The 20838-nt window shown below is 28.7% G+C and overlaps 2 protein-coding genes across 3 annotated transcripts; one reads left to right on the forward strand and one right to left on the reverse strand.

Moving 5' to 3' along the window:
• Window positions 1-7385: 7385 nt before the first annotated feature.
• LOC100246003 (transcription factor MYB15) lies at window positions 7386-8890 on the forward strand. Its single transcript, XM_002276926.4, has 3 exons — window positions 7386-7614; window positions 7792-7921; window positions 8190-8890. Exons 1-3 carry the CDS (start codon window positions 7482-7484, stop codon window positions 8683-8685), a joined length of 759 nt encoding a protein of 252 aa, XP_002276962.1. The 5' UTR covers window positions 7386-7481; the 3' UTR covers window positions 8686-8890.
• Window positions 8891-15545: 6655 nt separating this feature from the next.
• LOC100251144 (putative cyclin-D6-1) lies at window positions 15546-17533 on the reverse strand. Of its 2 annotated transcripts, none has more exons than XM_002276833.5 (6): window positions 17165-17533; window positions 17012-17092; window positions 16685-16780; window positions 16400-16601; window positions 16185-16315; window positions 15546-16102 (listed from the first exon to the last, which is right to left on the reverse strand). In XM_002276833.5, the coding sequence occupies exons 1-6, from the start codon at window positions 17339-17341 to the stop codon at window positions 15905-15907; spliced, it is 885 nt and encodes a 294-aa protein (XP_002276869.1). In that variant the 5' UTR covers window positions 17342-17533; the 3' UTR covers window positions 15546-15904. The 2 variants fall into 2 exon arrangements, with proteins under 2 accessions (XP_002276869.1, XP_010657381.1); XM_010659079.3 differs by having other exon boundaries at window positions 16685-16789.
• Between the last annotated feature and the right edge of the window lie 3305 nt (window positions 17534-20838).

Below are 20838 nucleotides of genomic sequence, written 5' to 3' on the forward strand. Positions count from 1 at the left end.
TAATAATAATAAGATGAAAGAATATAGTCAAGTGGTGATGCAATCTACGTCATCCCACTTGGGACATTTTCATTCATGGGCACGAGACTTTGAAAAGGGTGACTTGACTCTAAAGTTGGCCAAACAAGTAAATAAAGGAAAAAAAAAGTAAAGAGAAAAAGATATTGTATGTTGAAAATATTAATAGAATATGCCATGTGTATTTTGCATGATTCCAACATGTTACTTTCTATCCTTCTCAGAACTTGCTCGAGCTCTATTTGCTTCATTTGTTCAATTTTGAAGGCTAATCGTTTATTTTACTATGGTAAAATTATCTTTCAGTTTCTAATAAATTTTTTGTTTATAGGTAATTTCATCAAATATATTAAATTATTACAACTATGTTTGGTTCCAGGAAAATATGAAAAGTATGTTTGGTTCTCGGAAAATTTAAAGGAAAAAAAGTGATCAATAAATTATTTTTATATGTTTTTTTAAATTCATTTGACTTGTTTCCTTCTATTATTATATAAAGACTAAATAATTTTAAAATATATAAATTTTTGATAAATTTTAATTATATTTTTTTTTTTTGTATTTTTTATGATAAAACCAAATGTAAAAATTATATTTTTTTTAACACTTTTTTTTCTTTTACTTTCTCAAAACCAAACATAGTTTAAGAAAAAAAATATCAAAGAAAATTTTTTTTTCTTATATTGATTTTACTATGAACAATATAAAAAAAAGTCAAATATAATTAAAATTAGTAAGAAACTTATGTATTTTTAAAATATTTAATTTTAATATAAAAGAGTTAAATAAATGAATGAATTTAAAGTATGAAATGAAAATAATTGATCGGTTTAAAATTTATTTTTAATTATTTCTATTTTTCCTCTTTATTTTATTTTCTTTAAATTTTTTGAAACCAAACGTAACATAAATATCAAATTAAAAATGATGGGGATGGCAAAACTCATAAAAAAGATTACATCCATTGAAAAGTTGTAAAGAGTTTAACCATAAGTAATTCCTTAACCATATTATCAAATAAGTGAAAGATTGATTCAATTACGGAATTTGCTTTGCTGTGTTTACACTACCTATCTCTCTCTCTCTCTATATATATATATAAACCTCTTTAATATTATTCATTATTTATAAATCTATTAAATAAATGCATCGTAAGGATTAAATATCACAAGCATGACCACATTTCCAATCATCGCAAGAAAAACTTAATATCATTCACTTTATTAATTTGTATTACTAACACGATAATAATATTAAGAAATTCAATATAGATTCTTGATCTTGTTTCTCGTCTTTTCAAATAGATATTATATTCTTAAATTACTTATTTAATCCATTCTTAATAATAAAAATAAAATGATAATTTAGGTCATGTTTAATAATTGTTTTTTAAATATCGTTTTTTGATTTTTTATAGAATAAATGTTTGTTTGAAAATATGATATATTTTAAACATATTTTCTATATTTTTAAATATATTTTAAAGATAACTTTTACATATAGTGCTTTATTTTTAATTATTTTCTACACTTACATAATTATTTTTTAAACAATTATTGAAAAATAATAAATAACAATAAAAATATATTTTTTGAAAACACATTGTTTATTGTTTTTAAAAATAGAAAATTATTTTATATTTTTTATTTTCTAATTGTTAAACCTGTTTTTTTTTTTTCAATTGTTTTAAAAGACAATTGTCAAACAACCTCTTTTTTTTCTTTCCTTTTTTTCCTATAACAAATAGAACAATTTACGGTAATTATTTTAATGTTCTAATACTTTCATGTCAAATAATGAGAATTAAATAAATAAAAGCAATTCGTGGTACACAAAGGCACGTTTATCGAATGATACAAAGCAAAGAACATACTTATGCTTATAGTTGACTAGCCTGAATAAAGGATTTATTTTGGCCAGCTTACCTAATGTTTCAATGGTAGTCACCTAATATGTTAGTCCATTTGAGATTTGAAAAATAATTTGTTACTAAAATCAATATTGGCCGCCTCCAACTCCGTCAATTGTACCCCATTCAATATCGGGTACAGTTTTGTTTTGTTTTAATTATTTTAATGTTTTCTTATTTTCTTTCTGGCAAAAGAAGCTTCCACACGTGATGTAGGAAATGAGTGCATATGCACTGAATATGGCAGTGCTAGTCATAGATGGATTTTTTCTTTTTTTTTTTAATTTCTTTTTCTATTGTCAATCCCCTCTTAATGTTCCATAATTCCAAAAAAAATATATGATTTAATATTATTATTTATTTAAATAAGCCATATTTGTTTAGAAAAGGGAAGAAAATTTGAAATATATATGGCTCAAGTCGATGACTTTTAAAAAAAAAATGGTTTTTTTGTTCTTCCTAACTAAAAAAAACCCATATTTTATAACCATAAAATATATATTTTTTTATGAAACAAGATATTTTTATTTGTTTTAAAAAATAATTATAAAATATGGATAATAATTGAAATAAAATACTACATATAAAAGTTATTTGCAAAGTGAAAAAAAATCAAATATTTCGTGAAGGATATTGACACGAATGGTCAACGGGGTCAACGAAGTCAAATGCGCTACAATGCAGTCAACGAGTTACAGTGCCTCCCATTTGCTGCCAAGGGGATTTGAACCTCAAACCAAAAGGTTTGGAATTCAGCCACTTACCATTTGGGTTAACTAGCCCCTTGATATATAATGTGCAAATAATATATATATACTTAAACTCAGTATGAAAATATTAAAAGAATATTTTAAAGAGTAAATTAATTATAATTATTTTATAATTAAATACAAGATCTTTTAATTAATTACCAAAAATATAAAAATTATATAATTTTCTTTATAATGTTTTTAATATCATTAATAATTAATTAAATATTAAAAAATTTATATATATATATCATAATTTATTTTATATTGTTTAATACAATTGAATTAAATGGATCATATTTTAATATTAATATATATTTTAAAATTAGACATATTATAATCAAATATCATAATATTAGGTGTAATTTAATAATAAATGTACATTTATAAAATTCATATTTTTATCGATGCATACGATATTATTATCAAATATGATAAATCATGATATACATATATCAAAATTTTCAATAAAATAACTTTAAAATGTCTATTATACTTCTAATTATATTATTATGAGGTTTTCCTTACATTTTCATGAGTTTTTAACAATTTTAAGCTTACCGATATTTTTTTCCAAAATATCCGCCGATATATCTTCGATATATCCGATATATCTCCGATATATCCGATATATCTCCAATATATCCGTAAAATCGAAGTACCGATATATCCGTGATTAGCAATATTTTCATTCTTGATATTGACTAATATAACTAGAGTAAATTTGTTTTCGATAAGTTCAATTTAATTATAATGATTGATATTAATATATTACTTTTAATTTAATAGAAAAAGTAAAATATTTTACCTTTTAAAGATTTTTTCTATTCAACTAAAAAATAAACATCACCTAAAACATATTTAAAAATATAAAAAAAAACATTAATAACATTTTAAGTTCCTAAATATAATTTTGTTTTACAAAGAATTTGAAAAAATGTTTTTAAAAATAGTTTTATGGAGCCTTTTCAAAAACTCTTCACAATAGGACCTCACTATAACTAATTTTTATTTTTATTTTAGTACATCTTAATTATCTCTTGGAGATATAAAACATGATTAATTTTGTGAGAGAAAATAAGGTATTTGTTATTTTAGTTTATAATTGCCTACCAAACACCTTGAATATAATTATTTTTTTAAGTGGATAATAAAAATATGATCCTTATTACAAGTATTATGGAAAGTTTGAAACTAGGGAAAAATAGAAAAACAAAAGAAAAAAGTGGATAAAAAAATAATAGTTTTTTTTGTTAGGTTTTATTAATTTTATTCATATTTCATATAAAAATAAAGAATTTAAAATATATAATTTATAAAATTTTCACTATATTTCATCTTTTCTAAATTCTTTGGAGCTTAATAATTTTTATGTTAAGCAATCCAAATATCATATGAGTTTAATTTGATCTAAAAAAAAAACATCACTTCTCATTAAATATTATTAGCATTCACAAATCTATGAGATTGTTAATCAAACCACGTACAAGTAAAAAATAAAGAAAAATATGAGATTTTTAATATGATTGGACAATCAATATGATCATGAAGTGTATTAACACTCAATAATTCACTAATAAAAAAAAATGACATAATGATAAAGTTTTCAAAAAACACCTGTCAATTGGTACTTTCTTAAAAAAATCTTAAAAAACATAATAGAGTTAAATATATAACGAAGATAAACTTGACCTCGACATCTTTAATCACAATTATAACAAGTCCCTAAATATAAATATTATGATGAAATATATAATTGTAACTTTTTTTTAATATTCTAATAATTTGATGTGAAAAAAAGAAGAAGCAATTCTTCTTACACAAAAGGCACAACATGCAAGCCGAAGAACATTCTTATACTTACAGTTAACTAACCTGAATAAAGGATTTCTTTTGGCTAGCTTACCTAATGTGTCAAGGGTAGTCACCTCCTATGTTAGTCCAATTGAAATTTGAAAAATAATTTGTATATTAAAATATAAATAAAATCAATATTGGCAGGCTCCAACTCCATCCCCTGTACCTCATTCAATATCCAGTACTTTTTATGTTTCTGATTTTCTTTTAGTAAGAGAAGCTTCCACTAGATGTAGGAAATGAGGGCATATGCACTGAATATGGCAGTGGCAGTTATAGTTGGATTTTTTTTTAATTTATTTTTCTTGTCAATCCCCTCTTAATGTAGCATAATTCCAAAAAAAAAAAAAATGATTTAATATTATTATTTATTTAAATAAGTCATATTTGTTTAGAAAAGTGAAAATTTTTTGAAATAGATATGGCCTTGTCGATGACTTTTTAAAAAAACATGTTTTTGCCTTTTTATTAAAAAAAAACGTATTTTATAATAAAAAATATGATATTTTCAAAAAAATATTTTTTAACTGTTTTCAAAAAAACTTTTTTTAAAAAATAATTTTAAAAACATGGATAATGATTAAAATAGAGTATTATATATAAAAAATTATTTTAACCATATTTAAAAAATAAAAAAATATGTTAATAAAATTTTACGCTCTTAGATGGAATCTTGTGTTTCAAAAGCATTTGAAAAAATGTTTTTAAAAATTATTTTCAAAAATAGTTTTATGGAACCTTTTTGAAAACTCTTCACAATAGAATCTCACTACAAGTCATTTTTGTTTTTAGTCATTTTAATTATCTCTTGGACATATAAAACGTAGTTAATTTTGTGGGAGAAAATAAGGTATTTGTTATTTTAGTTCATAATGCGCTACCAAACACCTTGAATATAATTGATTTTTTAAGTGGATAATAAAAATATGATCCTTATTACAAGGATTATGGAAAGTTTGAAAGTAGAGAAAAAATAGAAAAATAAAAGAAAAAGTGGATAAAAAAATAATAATAATAGTTTTTCTGTTTAAGTTTTATTAATTTTATTCATATTTCATATAAAAATAAAAAATTTATACTATATAATTTCTAAAATTTTTATTATATTTCATCTTCTCTAAATTCTTAACACTAAATACTCTCTATATTCAATAATCCAAACACCATACGAGTTTAATTTGGTGTCAAAAAAGAAGACCGTTTCTCATTAAATAAATTTTACACCCCCATGACACAAAAATAATTCAATCAAATGTATTTTTTTAAATGATTTTCGCTCAAATTACATATCTTATTTTAATTAGTAAAAAATCTAAAATTTTTTGAAAATGATGACATCTAAGTTGATGAATATGTGTATACACAAATAAGATTAAAATATAAAAATACAAAAAATGAGAGCTAAAATTATATTTACATTAACGATACATTTTGAATAGAAAACAAAAAATTACACTCCACTAATATAATCCATCCATCATAAAATGATATTTTTTGGTATTGTAATCAGACTCGTCATAAATCATATTATTCTTAATTATGCCTGATTTAAAGTTCTAATATAAAATTTTCGATCATCATCAAGTCACAATGCCAACTGATTTCACATCCAGCTTTAATTGAATTAATATTAATAGTCCTACTGAACGCGTAAGTACAAAATATTAATCAATTTTACCGAGTATATCTAACCGAGTAATTCAGCGTTGACTGAATGCGCACGTGGCTCACAAGGCTGAAAAAATCGTTGGTGTGAATCCGTTTACTTCGGGCCTTTCTTCGTCTTACTCGCTTCGATGTCTGTCACGTGCGCGACCCCACTTTTTTAATTGAATAATATCCTAGCTGTCTTTTTAATGTGTAAAGTCACTGTTAAATCTTTAATTTATGAGATTTACGTCATCCAGTGTGCGTCAGGGAAGAGAACGTAGTGTCTAGGCACTGTCCATGAAACGTGGCAGAAGGAGAGGGTCTCCAATTTTTTAGTAAAACTGTGAATATGATGGGAGTAATAGCGTAGTGAAGGGCGCATATGGGTAGATGTGTTCCGTCATGTTGACGGTTGTGATTGGTTTAGACGCATGGATGGCCAGCCGGTGCATTTCATCAAAGGTTGACTCCAGCTGCAGCACTTTGGTCCTTGTCGTCTTTTTGTTTTTAATTTAATAGTTAATACAAGTGTTCGAAAAAATAATTTTACAAAATAGTTTTTAATTTTTTTTTTTATATTTTTAAATATATGTTTTTCAAATTTTTATTTATAATGCTTTATTTTTAATTATTTATTATATTTATTATTATATATTATTTTTAAAATAATAATCAGAAAATTTAAAAAAAATATTTTACCTGAAGTATAAATGTTGTAGGCAGTTGATTCAGCAACGCATACAAGGACTTAATTCTCATTATGGCAGCAATCAGAGTTGAAATTTAGATTTATCAACTTTTTAAATAACAAAAATCCTTCATATTTTGTTTTATCTATTTATATAAACAAGAAAAATCAACATTCCTTGCATCTCTCCATGGTTGAATCCAATCATAAAACAACAAAAGGAAAAACAAAATTAATCTGATGAGTCAATTCTGGGATGCCCAGAAAAATTGGGAACAAGAAAGGAAAGAAATGAACTTGGTGGATGAGGGCGCAGCATGAGGCTTGTAGTACTGATGCACTGCATCAAGGATTATCCTCAAGTGTCTTGGTCAATTGAAAAAAAAACAACTTTTAATGAGGCTGATTATTGATTGACATTTGACTATTTTCACATTTCATGGCATCTTCTTGAAGACAGTAGGCCCATCAGTGAAGTTTTATAGTTGATATACTCAGTGTAAACTGTTTGAATACACGTTTTGATTTCAAACTCTGAGGTATAAATTGAACTAGGTTCGTTTCCTGGCCCTTACTTCCAGCTTGCAGATAAGATTTTCGGAGATCAGAGATGGTGAGAAACCCATGCTATGATAAGTACGGCAGAAAGAAAGGAGCATGGAGTCCTGAAGAAGATGAGAAGTTAAGAGCTTATGTTCAAAGATATGGCCATTGGAACTGGCGAGAACTTCCCAGGTTTGCAGGTACGAAACCATTTTCTTTCCAGGAAAAATTTCCTAGGAACCAAAGATCAAAAGGGTTTGAAGTTGAAGGATAATTTTTCTTGGTTTTTCCTTTCCTTTTCACATTTTTCTTGTATTGGAACGGCCCTTTCTTGGATTCCATCAATGAATTCTAATTTTGGTATTGGATTTCTTCAGGTCTCTCGAGATGTGGGAAGAGTTGCAGACTGCGATGGTTGAATTACCTGCGACCTAATGTTAAGCGAGGAAACTACAGCAAAGCAGAAGAAGAAACCATCAAGAAATTACACGAAGAGCTTGGGAACAAGTATGTTAAATCACAAGCTAGCTTTCGAAAATTTGAGAACTAGTAATGGTTTTAGAATCCTATATGGAGATCCCCTTAGTTTTTAGCTCTAATCTCTCACTAATATCCATTGCTATCGGGCATTCAATCCAAAGAAAATTACAGAAACATCTTTGCATAAATAATTTTTTTCTTTTTTCTTTTTTTCTCCCTAGAAAATGTTTAGTGATCAAATTTAAGTACTATACTAATGGTTCTAACTCATATATTTGTTCCCTTTCATTGATAGATGGTCTGCCATAGCGAAAAAACTACCAGGAAGAACTGACAATGAGATCAAGAACTACTGGCACACCCACCTGAAGAAAAGGGAGAGGCAAAATCCGGCCAAGTCTCAAGTGGTTCGGCAACCTCCTGGAACTTCAAAACGGGAGGGTGATGATCAGAAGAGAGAACTGGAATCAGAAAATATTCATGCAGATGCTCCATCTCACTATATTTTAGAAAGCTTCTCAACGTCCCCGGAATCAGAATCATCTTCCAGCGAGATCTCCACCTTGAGCTTTGATTATACGCCAGCTGTGAATGAAATGAACTGGTTTGCAGACGAGGGTATAGCTTCATCAGAGACATTTGCAGAACCCAATGAGAATTTCTGGACCGAACCATTCTTAACAGACGATTCCTACACCCAGTATTATTATCCACCCATTAACGCCTCTCTATATGACTCATACTGCGACAATGACACAGATCTGTTCCAGGATATTTGGTCAATAAGCTAGTTTGTTTAAGCTAGAGAGTCATATATATGTAACCAGGTATGTAGTTTACCCGTTTGGGTACTTCTGATCTATGGATTTGTGAAGAAAAGAATAGAGTGATTCGAGTTTTGATCATCTATGTTCAATTTTATAAGCTAAAGATGTACATACTTGTGTTTCAGATTAAGTTATGCCTAATTTTATGTGCTAATTAGCCTCCTGATCAGATTTTCGTCTTGTGTTTGGATCTGATATGCCTAATTTTGCCTTTTAAGTTCAGTTTTTTGGCCTTTCCTGGCCAATCTGGTCTTCATTATGAGGTTCTTCCATTGCTTGATCATGTGGAGGTTTCTGATTCTCAAGAACTTAATTGTATCAGAACTTTAAAGAAGCATCTCACAAAAAAAAACTAGGGTTTCTACAAGAGAAGCCAAGGTCTAAAACATACAATGACAACATGAAATAATGAATTAATGGATCAAGAAGTAAACTGTTTCTAGCATCTATATGATGATCAAAAGAACAAAACTAGTTTGGATTACATTATAATGTTGAAATGAAGAACATGAATCTAATTAGAGTAGAAAGAAAAGTAATGGTCTGTTTGGAGAATTGATGTTCTTAAAAAATGTCTTTTGAACTTGGAAAACATGTCTGACAACTTTTTTTCTGAAAACAATTTTTTGTTTTTGAAATTTGTTTTCAAAGTATTTTGTAGAATATTCTAAGAAATGATTGAAAATATGGAGAATATTTTAAAAACTTTTCATTATATGCATCTTTAAAACAAAAATAAACTGAGAAAACTGTTTTTCATATTTAGATTCCTAAATAGAATTTTGCCTTTAAAAACAACTAAAAGCTATTTTTTAAAGACTCTCATTGAAAGCTATCGTTTTGAAAATCTTCAAAAGATCTTAAGGGTTGATTTGGAAGTTTTCAAAACAAAAAACAAAAATTTTTAGATATTTTATGGAACAAAAATATGTTTGAAAATTTGAAATGTTTTCAACTCGTTTTATATGTTTTTAATGTTTGTTAAAAATAATTTTTATATGTGATATTTCATTTTTAATTATTTTCATAGTAATATAATTATATTTTAAAATAATCCTAAAAAAAGTTAAAATGAGTGAAAATAATTAAAATATGTTGTCAAAAAACACATTGTTTTTTAAAATGGTTATCAAAAATCTGTTTTGAAAATAATTGATAATCAAAGAAGGTCTTTGTGAGTCCACATCTGTTTCTGTTTCTATTCTTGTGAATGCATATTCAAACCTACTGTAGAGTGGGAACTTAGACTAGAGAGGGGTATTTTTCCAGTCAATATACTCTAGAATCTTTTAATGTGTGGAAAAAGTAGCTTGGTTTACCAGTGGTCCTCCTTTTCCAAAAATGAATAGGACCCTGATCCGTTTTTAAAGTTAAAGTTAAACCCACTGAACTCAAGAAATCCAAGTTTTGAATTTACTATCATCAACTCAGAAATTAATGATGCATTAATTCATAATTACCATAAAAGAAATTAGACCGATATATTGTATGTTGGATTATGAAGCCGAAATCAATTTTATTACACTTCTCTGAATGCTTTTAAGATGTTGCGTGTTGGGCTTTCATATTCATATATACAGAGGTTTTTGAGAGTTTTACTATTATACTTATGTTTTTTTTTTAATTAATGGATTATATAGTGTTGGTACACTTTTATATTTTTCTTAATTTTCTACTAGGTCTTGGTTAAGCATATATATATATATATATATGGAGATAGAAAGAAAGACCCAATAAATATAAGGTAATAAAATAACAGCAAAGCTTGGAAACAGGTACTGACAGGATCATATAGTACACAAAGAAATCTCTTTGAATAAAACAACATAGTTTGAGGAGGAGAGAATCCAAGAGTACTTCCAGTCCTTTGAGTAAAATTAAGACAATGTTATAGGAAAATCTGAGAGCTCTAGTACTTCCAAACAATGTACGTACCTACCTAGGATAATCAAAGATCAATAACCTAATCAAGAATTGTATATAGTTCTTCATCATCGATCGAATCATTTGTTTCCGACCCAGGATTATATGCTTTTGCCTCAATCAAACCCTGCCTTATGTTTAAAAGTATTTCTACCAGAAGTATTATGATCAATAAAAGTGTTACAACATGAAAGCACTTTCAGGATGATCACTTTTAAAAGGGAGGCCTTGAGGATTCCACGTTGGAGAACTATTTCAATAGAGTTGATTCCAAAAACAAATAGCTGGCAAAAGGCCTCATGGCCCATCCATGTGGGCTTTGACAAGGCCCATACTCATCGACCCCAGCATAGGAGAAATGAAGAGTAAATGCCAAAGCCATGGCCTTAGCTCCAGCGCAGAAGAAATATGAGTCCGTTTTGCAGTACTTTTAGAAGGTGATTTTAATATAATAAGTATTTGTAAAGGAAAATAAAACGCTTGACAAAATTTTAAAAATATTTTAAAATATCATTTATAATAGGTCTTAGAAAATATTTGATAAATGATAGTTTTAAAAGCACTTCTAAAAAGAAATACTTCTATCAAATCTAATAAACGAATGCTTATTTTTTTACTTAATTCTAACTGAAAATTAATTTAGTTTAATATTAAATTCAACTTAAATATTTATTTTTTTTGTTATTTTATTTTTGTTAAGTATTAAGTATTAATAGAATAAGAGTTTGTGTTGATATTGTGTTTTAATTGTTTCAAAATTTATTTTTAGCATTTAGTAAAAAGTTAAATATTTTGATTTTTTTTATTTAATCAATTTTTTTTAAAAATTAAGTAATAAGTAGAAAAAAAAAAGTTAAATTAAAAAAGCAAATACTATATAAGTGCATTTGATATTGTTTTTTTTTATTTGAAGTGGTTTTAGTGATTTTTGGAAAAATCACCTATGAAACGTTTCTCTAATAAGTAATATAAGTGGTTTTTTATTTTTTTTTTAAATTTATCAAATATTTTATTTTTATTTAAAAACACTTTTTAGGTTGAAAGTGGCTTTTAAAAACACTCTTAAATACACTTTTCAAATAAAACATTATCAGACACTTTGAAGAAAGTGTATATCTCTTAAAAATAAACAGCTCCATTAAAAACATTTCAATTGAAAACCCCTTCGACTAAGAACACTCCAAACACATTACATTGTAGAAAGAGCCGAGATGAGGAAGCTGCAGCCAAATCCCCACCCCTGCATTGATGAATTTTGGAAACTTATCATTGAGAACTACTCACTGCTTTTCTCTCTCGGATTTCATGTGACCTCTGCAGTGCAACCACCACTTAATGGCTCTCTGAACACCCTCAGCACTGCCCCTGAAATCAAGATTCTTCTCCACCCCAGCACAGCACTCGCGTTCAATTTATTATTTCATATGGGCTTCTGCCCTCTTGTTGCAGATAGGAAAAAAAACCCATCATTTTTGTTCTAACATCAGATAATTTTGAGACCCCATAAACAACATGTCCAATAGCAATTCAGAAACCGTCTTAAAAAAAGTTTCTAAAGATGGATTAGGTCTGTTTGACAAAATTTAGGCTTTGTTTGGTCACTATTTTTTAAAAATAGTTTTTAAACAAAAATTTATTTGGAACTTAAAATGTTTTTAATAATTTTTACATTAAATACTTTATTTTTAATTATTATATATATTTATATAATTATTTTATAAATTAGCATTCAGAAAGCAAGTAAAAATAATATAAAATATTTTTTAAAAACATCATATTTTGTGGTTTTAAATAAAAAACAAAAAACGGTTTTTTACTACTTAGACCCTTAAGGTTTTATAATTTTTTTAAAAAAAATCATTTATAGTATTTGATGAAGAAATAGAATGATATTTTCAAAAACATTTCTAAATTAAGAAAACATTTTAACTAAAAATGCTTTAAAAAGAAAGCATATCAAACACTCCCGATTCTAACAATCTTGAAAGCTTCAATAATAATTAAATGTTTGGTTAATCTTATTTTTAGTAGGTAGAAGCGCTTCTCAGCTAATTGTTTATTGTGTTTTGGTAGAAATGAATAATGAATGCTTGTTCATTGCACCAAGGCATAGACACCATGTCAGAACATATGTAAAATTGAGACAATGTTTGTCGCAAAATCAGAGGTGAGCGGAGCCCAAAGAATGTCTCTTTTTATATTCGTAGCTTCCGAGTCTGCCAGTCGCTCTTCAATGTAAACTTCTACCAGTTGTCCAGATGTTCATGGTTCCAAGAAGTGGTAGATACTCTTCATTTATTGAAAGCTCTTCAAATAACACCTCCTCTTGATCTCAACTTCTGTTTTCTGGCAACAATTTTTCAAACCAAAATGCAAAAACATTAGTGTATAACAGCAAATAAATCCCCCAGAATGATTATATTATTCATATTAATAACAAAAAAATTCTATTTAATAACGGACCGACCGAACACAAAATTCTACGCACATTATTGAACTCGAAAAATCATTCCGGGATGACCGGTGTGAGCTAATCATCAACTACTACCAATTAGAGTAGAAAAGAGATAGATTCCAATGTTTTTATCTAGAACCCTAATATGTAAAGTACCCACTTCTCTTCTAAGTCAAAGAGCCTTTTCTCTGAGGTATTTTATAATGCCATTATAGTTGTTTTTTGGTAGAGAAAATGGTGGCCAAGGGTGAAGTTTTCAAACCATAGTCCTTGAATTTCGAAGGACGATAGGTCAGACATGTAACTACTGTGTTCATAAATGTCAGAATTCAGTACCAACTTTTTTTTTTTTTTTTTTTTATCTTCATTTCCAGTCATACCAGCTACCTGGCTCTGCTACAGCTTTCACCTACGCCATTCTAGATGCTACGTGTAGAAAAATGTGTGACAGCAGAATATAAAATAAAAACAAAAGAATAATACCATTCCTATAAGCTATCTTGGCTGGCCTGATGGCCGTTGGTAGAGAAAAATCCCTATGGATCATGTTGCCATGGAAAATGGTCCCTTGTTGATTGATTTTTCATTGGCTCCCCCTCCTCGAACTTGGTCATTGTCCTTTAGACGAAACTTTGGACCTTATATGAAAATTAATTGATATATAATAAGTGAAATAGATTAGAGTTATAATTAGGTTAGTCAATATAACTATTAAAACACAAGCTCATAATATGGTGTCTTCTAGCTCATAATTATCAATCATAAAAAAAACTCCAAATTAATATCTGAAATGGACCACTTCTTCACTAGCACAAGTCCGCTGATATAAAAGAAGCAAAAGGAAAAGAAAGAGAGAGAGAAGACTAGATTATAATCATATTAAAACTAGAAAGATTATGAATGGGATTGTCTCATTCTCTGAATATTTAGGGGGAGAAATGAACAGGGGGAGTTCAGTGGTAGGGATAGGGAGATGGAGAGTGAAGAGTTATCGATGAACAGGAGTTTCGTGAGGAGCTTTAAGCTTTGTATTTAGTGCAAGGGGAATGGAAATTAATGGAGAAGTGGTCCTCAGCCCTTGTGCTGTTACTTTCTCTACTCTGAGCAGAGAGATTAGAGATATGAAAAGAGGGTCTAAATTTATGGGATAAAGAGATGTCATCGGGAGGCATTCAACATCTCTGCATTCAGCTCGTTAAAACCTTGATGACCAAGTGTATGTAGATACCTTTTGCTCACAAGTTTATTTATTGTTTACTCACCCTTTTGCCTTTTTGATCTTTTAGCTTATGCTTGGTTTCGGAAATCATAAGGAAAAAGGAAAGAAAATAAAGAAAAAATAAATAAATAAAATAAAATCATATTAATTATTTTTATATGTTATTTCAAATATATTTAACTTATTATAATTATTTGATATAAAGATTAAATAATTAAAAAATACTTCCATTTTTAATTAATTTTAATTATATTTAATTATTTTTGGTTTTTCTATTACACGATCAAATATGAAAATAATATTTTTCTTAACATTTTTTTTTCATTTTCTTAATATTTTTCTGAAATCAAACATAACAGTGTGTCAAAGAAAATAGTTTTCTCATATTTGATTTTAGTGTAAAAAAATATGATTTTTTTAAAAATAAAATTAAAATTAATTAAAAATTCATATGTTTTCATATTATCTACTCTTTATATATCAGAGTTAAAATAAGTAAAACGAATTTAAAAAGTAGAATATAAAAATAATTTATTAATTTTAAATTTAATTTTTATTTTATTTTCCTTCACATTTTACTTCAATTTTTCTCGGAACCAAATATAACTATAAAGTTTTGTGAAAAGTAGGGAAGAAGAAATTGAAGATATTGAATTGGAGGAATAAAAGTGTTAAATTTTGTGAAGAATTTTTATTATAATTGATTAAAGGGGAGCATGGATTTTTTTATTTTCTTTGTCTAGTAATTTTCTATGATGCAAACAGGCTCTTCGAGCTAGAAACACTTTTTAATTTGAACCTTTGAAACCTTTAAGATGGATAATATTTTTGAAAATAGTTTTAAAAAATTCAATTTTTAAGAATGATTTTGTAAACAATTCTATTATGTTTTATAGAATAAAAATCTATTTAAAAACTTAAGACGTTTACAATCCATTTTCTCGAGAATAAGTTCTTAAAAATTTATTTATTTTTGTTAAAATTACTAGAAGTGTTTTGGGGCCAAAATTTTCTATTTCTAATAAAAATAGAAACCCTAAAAATATTTTTGGATTTTCTAGGTGATAAGAAATGATATTTACATCATTAAAAGACTATATCTAAACAGCGAATGATAATAATTTTGATCGAAAAATCTTAATTATTTTTATTTTTTAGATAAATATATTAGATTTAGATTTCACAAGTATGAGTTCAAGCTAAATATATATATATTTGGAAAAATCATTTTGCAAAAAGGAAATTATTTTATTATCAAAACTATTATTCCCCCACTAAAATAAGAGATACAACAAAAAGAACCTCACTGGTAGGCATCGTCCTTGTTTGATTCCTAAGAAAACAAAAGAAATAAACTCTATTTTCCCTCTCTCTCCTCTCTCTCTTTGCTTTTTCCCTTCTGGCAGGAGAGTAAAGAAGCCGTACTGAGAGATCATGCAACAGTGATTTGGTCTAATGACATTTCCATTTCTCTCTCTTTCCCTCTTCTTCTCTTTGCTTTTCGTTCTTTGAACCCTCCAAACGAGGTCGTTGTCCAGTGGACCAACGATTAGCTGTTGATTCAGGAGGCCTCAGCTCTGTTATCCTTACAGAAATACACTGATTTTGCGTCTCTTCACGTCGCTCTCTGCTCCCATTGTGTGGCTCTTCTCACTCTCCGAGCTCAGGCAGTGCCGGTCCAGCACATTCACCGGCGAGCTCGAGCTCGAAACCACGCCGTATAAGCTGTCGAACTCCTTTATCTCCATTTCCCTCACTGCACTGTAGCAACACAGCATCTTTTCCTGGAAAAAAAAAATCAGGATAATACAGTGAATAATTTGGGAAAAAGAGGAAAATGGGAGCAGGGGAGAGGGGGCTGATTACTTTATTTACATATGGACAATTGGAAATTGCGGTCATGAAGCACGGGAATTGGAGTGGGAAGAGCTCGTGGCAGGCGTAGAGGAGGGTCGATGCGGCGATGATGGATGGCTTGAACTGCAAAAGCTTGATTTCTGCAACAAAAATGGAAAATTTTTGTTAATGGGGTTTTGGATGTTTGTGTTTTTGGGTTGTGAATGGGGTTTTTCGTATGATACCCTTTTGGGATTTGAGGATGATCTCTATGACTCGAGCTTTGAGAGCTTCCAGCAATGGCGGGTCTTTGAGTTTGAATAAGGAGATGAAGAAGGAGATGAAGGAGAAGGGAGTGACTGAGCGCATTCGCCATTTCAAGGCTCCGAGAACAAGAATCTCCATCCGCATTATCGTCTCTGAATCGAAGATGAAGCCTCCTTCGCCCTATTCAGAAACACCCAAAACGGTGACGTTGAGTGATCATCGGAGAGAAGGAGATGAAAAATGAGATTGAACTGCGATTTTACCTGGAAATCTGCGAGGGAAAACTCTGTTTTCTTCATCTTTGCAGCCAGAGAAACGCAAGAGACAGCAAGAAGCCTAAGGATCCATGGCTTTTCACTCTGCAAAATCTATCAAAATCTATTAGATCTTGTAACGATCCAAACCATTGCTGGGTAAGGATCAACCAAAGTACTTTTCTTTCTTTTAAGGCAAAAATATTGCATTCGTTTTAGCGCTGGAAAACCAAAAAAGCACTGCCTCAAAAGCCGAACATGTCATGAAAACACAGTTCCCAAACATTTTCTCGCACAAGAACAGAAAAGAAAACGATAGAAAATACGCATCTTTACCGGCATTTCGCTCCTGGACAAGAACCGATCGAGGTAATTAATGGCGAGATACGAGAGAAACGGATCAAAGCTGCTAGACATCTGAAACCCACAATCTAAATCAGTATCAAACACCACCAAACAATCCAAATCTTTGAAAGAAATACCACTTACCTGCAAAATGGAAGAGATGGCCTGTCTTCTAAACGAAACATCACAATCTACAGAGTCTAGACTTCCGCAGTAGTCAATGGAGGGCATGTGATGATTTTCAGCTTGAAAAAGCGAAGCAACTGCATGAGAGTGGAGGTCTTGGGACGATGTTAATGGGTTCTCCAGATCAAACTCCATTGCATGCACTTGGGTATCTGAATATCTCTTCCTCAGTCTCTCTCTCACTCTCAGTAATGCTGAAGAAGAGAGAGCTTGAAAGCCATTACAGAAAGAAGGAGAAGAAAAATAAGAAGAAGAAGAAGAAAAAGGTGACAGTTCGCTGTCTTCTCAAAGGAAGCTGAGGAGACTTGAACTTCACTACTCACCCTTTGCAGCTCTATACTTCTATAGTTCTATGTGTATATATATATATATATATATATAATTTCGCCGTATATTTTGATTTATTTTCTTTTCTTTTATTTTATTTTATTTTTGGCTTTTGGGAATGTGTTATCTCTTTTTGGGAAGGAAAATTGATGAGCATGGGGTCGTTGAAGACCTCATGAGATGAAGTCTGCGTGGGTAGTTGTGGAGTTGTCACAAAATGATTGGTTGCTAACTAGAAGCTTAGATTTATTTATTTCCTTTTATATTTTTTAAGTTTTTCCTCTAAGATGTCTTGACTTTATTTATTTACTTTCGATCCAATTATTCTTCACTAATGTATAGGAATAGATTTTAGGATTATTTATGTCTCTTGTTGGCAGCTCAAATAAATTTCATTATATTTTTGGTTTTATTATTTAATTTTTTCGATTTTTTAATTTAATTACTAATTTAAGATAATATCATAACCTTCATTTTAATTTAAGCTTTTAGATTAATACTTATCATGTCATTTGTGGAAGTACTTAAATGATTTTTATTACAAGCCTTGAGGGTATGTTGAACAATATATTTTAAAATAATTAATTTTTTAGAATAGTTTTTTATTATTAATTTTAAGAATTAAATTTGTTTGAAAAATTAATTTTTTTAGAGTATGACAACATAAAAAAAGAATAACTAAAATTTGTAGTCAGAATGACTTTATTACACGTATTTTGTTGGTTCTCGTAATAGTAAAAAAAATGAAAATAACTTAAATTTGTTTTAAAAATTTATTCCTTTTTAAGAATAAATACTCTAAAATATAATTTTTAGTAAAAAGTTTTTCAAATATATTTTTAAAATTGAAAAAAAAATATTTTTAAAACAAATTGATAGACAAACCATAAACTTATATTTTTTTGTTGTTGGTGGTGGTCTACCTAATTAAGTTATCTTATCTTTCAATTTTCACAATTAAAGTAACGCGGGATATATTTCAAAATATTTGCATTAAATGTCTTATAGTATGTTAGACTATTCATATGATTGATCAGATGATTGATGTCAGACATTGAATGCATTCTTTATGATGTTAGTTACGAAAGAAATAAAAATTTTCACTCTTTTACCGTAAAAAAGGTGTAAGGATAATTTTTTTTCAATTATATAAGATAAAAAAGCTTTAATGAGTTAAAAAAACTATTCATAACCAACTTTATTCAATATGGTCGATGATAATATTTATTTCATTCACATTAGTTAGGTTTAGGATTATGATAGCTAACTTTCAAAAATAAATTTTGATAGTACTCAACCAACCACGATAAAAAAAATATTATCGAGTTTTGAGATATCTTACCATCTTATGTATATGCAAATTTAGAAATTGAATTTAAAATTTCTTTTGTACATATGTAAAAAAGAACATATTAAAATATGTAAATTTGTCATATTATGTGCATAATTGTTATTATAATTTAATGCAAAACATGGAAAATATGCCTTAAAAGAAGTTGAAAAGAGAGCCCTTTTGCCTAGACCATGGTAGACATAGTCTCTTATCACTAATTGAATGTTCACCCACCCCTAAGTCTAAGGGATATAAACAATCATGTGGGCTTTAAACACACCTCACCCACCATATATATCACTCAGACAAATACAAAGACAACGACAAGTTTGAAATCTTGCCCCTTCACACCAAACAATGTAACCACTCGTAGTGAAAGTCTCTTGAAAATCCACTCCCATATTCTTAATTTGAAAAACCTCCAAACATTACACTAGTCTTTTATGCCATGTTGGGTTTGACAGCTTGAGTTCACATATGCATGTCTTTGTTGTCACTGAGGGGGACTCTCTTCTTACAAGGAGAAAGGATCATCAATAGGACAAAACATTAACTACATGCATCGTGGCTTCAGAGTGTAGACAAGTAAATTTATTGTTTTTAGGTCCAATAAAAATGAAAGTCAATCAGGTCATGAATATGTTCCACATTAGTTTAAGTGGATAAAACCAACTTGTGCTTATATTCTATGGTTTTTTTTTTTTGTTAATATAAGATAACATGGGAATTTCTTAGATAATCTTATTCATATGAGCACTTTTTTTCATAAATTTTTTAATAAGACATAGCAAATAAATGCTTTTTCAAATTTAAAATCATAATTTTATTTAAAAAAATTAATATTAAAATTATAAAAATTTTTAAATAATTAAAAATGACTTTCTACCTGACTTGAAGTAGAACTTCTAGGATAAGCAATATTTTTAAAACTTGCATGCATGTTAAAAATTCTTTTAAGTCGTTGGTATATGTATATGTAAATGCAAATGGAGTACTACTAAAAGAGTTTTCAATCCAAACCTACAATACAAGTCCACAACTAGATTAGTTTTGTCTCAGATTTCCCAGGTCTCTGCATATGAAGTTATGGATTCAATCAATGCCCACATTGGGATATTGTTTTTCTAGTATTAATTTCTCATAAAATATATATATATACCCATGATGAGATCCATGCAGAAATACCTAGTTGAATCACCCTTCTTTTTGGTGCATCCTGTGATTAAAACCCTTGAGGCATGATACAAGCTAGACATACAAACTAGACTCAGATTAGGGCGGCAATACAAAGGATAAATTGTTGTTAAGAGGACAGACACAAAAGACCCTCTAGAATCTTTTCTATATACAAAAGCCCACATTTTCTCTCCTTTGTCCCTGATTAGGACCCAAAGATCTTGGTCCCCTAGCTTTTTTCATTGATCTTCACTGTTTCAATGTCTATGAAGCTCGGGCTAGGTAATGGGAAAACAAGCAAGAAGCCACCCATTTCTGAGGCCAAGCAATCATTTGTTTGGTCATTTTTAAGTCAGGGAGTCCCCCACATGGCACTCAACTGCACCAACTTTTGAAATTATTCACCAATTCGCCTCTTACTTTGACTCCTATGCCTTTAGTGCCTGAACCTCACATGGAGCTAGCTACTTGCGTCTATCGACTTTATAAGGAGTGGGGTGTGGTGGGGCAATGGAGGAAAAAAAAACCAATAAATGCTACTTCTTTACTTTCTTAGAAAGCTTGCATACAACTTTGATAATATACAAAACCTGAAAATGAAAGTGATATGCATAACTATTGATCCCATTTCCTTGTATTTTAAACTTTTAGGCTATACTCGATTATCGTAGAGTATTAAAGAAAGAAAAAATATGTTAAAGAAAATGTTTTTTTATATTATAAAAAATATGAAGAAAAAAAATCAAATATAATAATAAAAAAATTATATATTTTTAAATTATTTAATCTTTATATC

Source organism: Vitis vinifera, chromosome 12 (assembly GCF_030704535.1).
Source record: "Vitis vinifera cultivar Pinot Noir 40024 chromosome 12, ASM3070453v1".
Classification (NCBI taxonomy): domain Eukaryota; kingdom Viridiplantae; phylum Streptophyta; class Magnoliopsida; order Vitales; family Vitaceae; genus Vitis; species Vitis vinifera.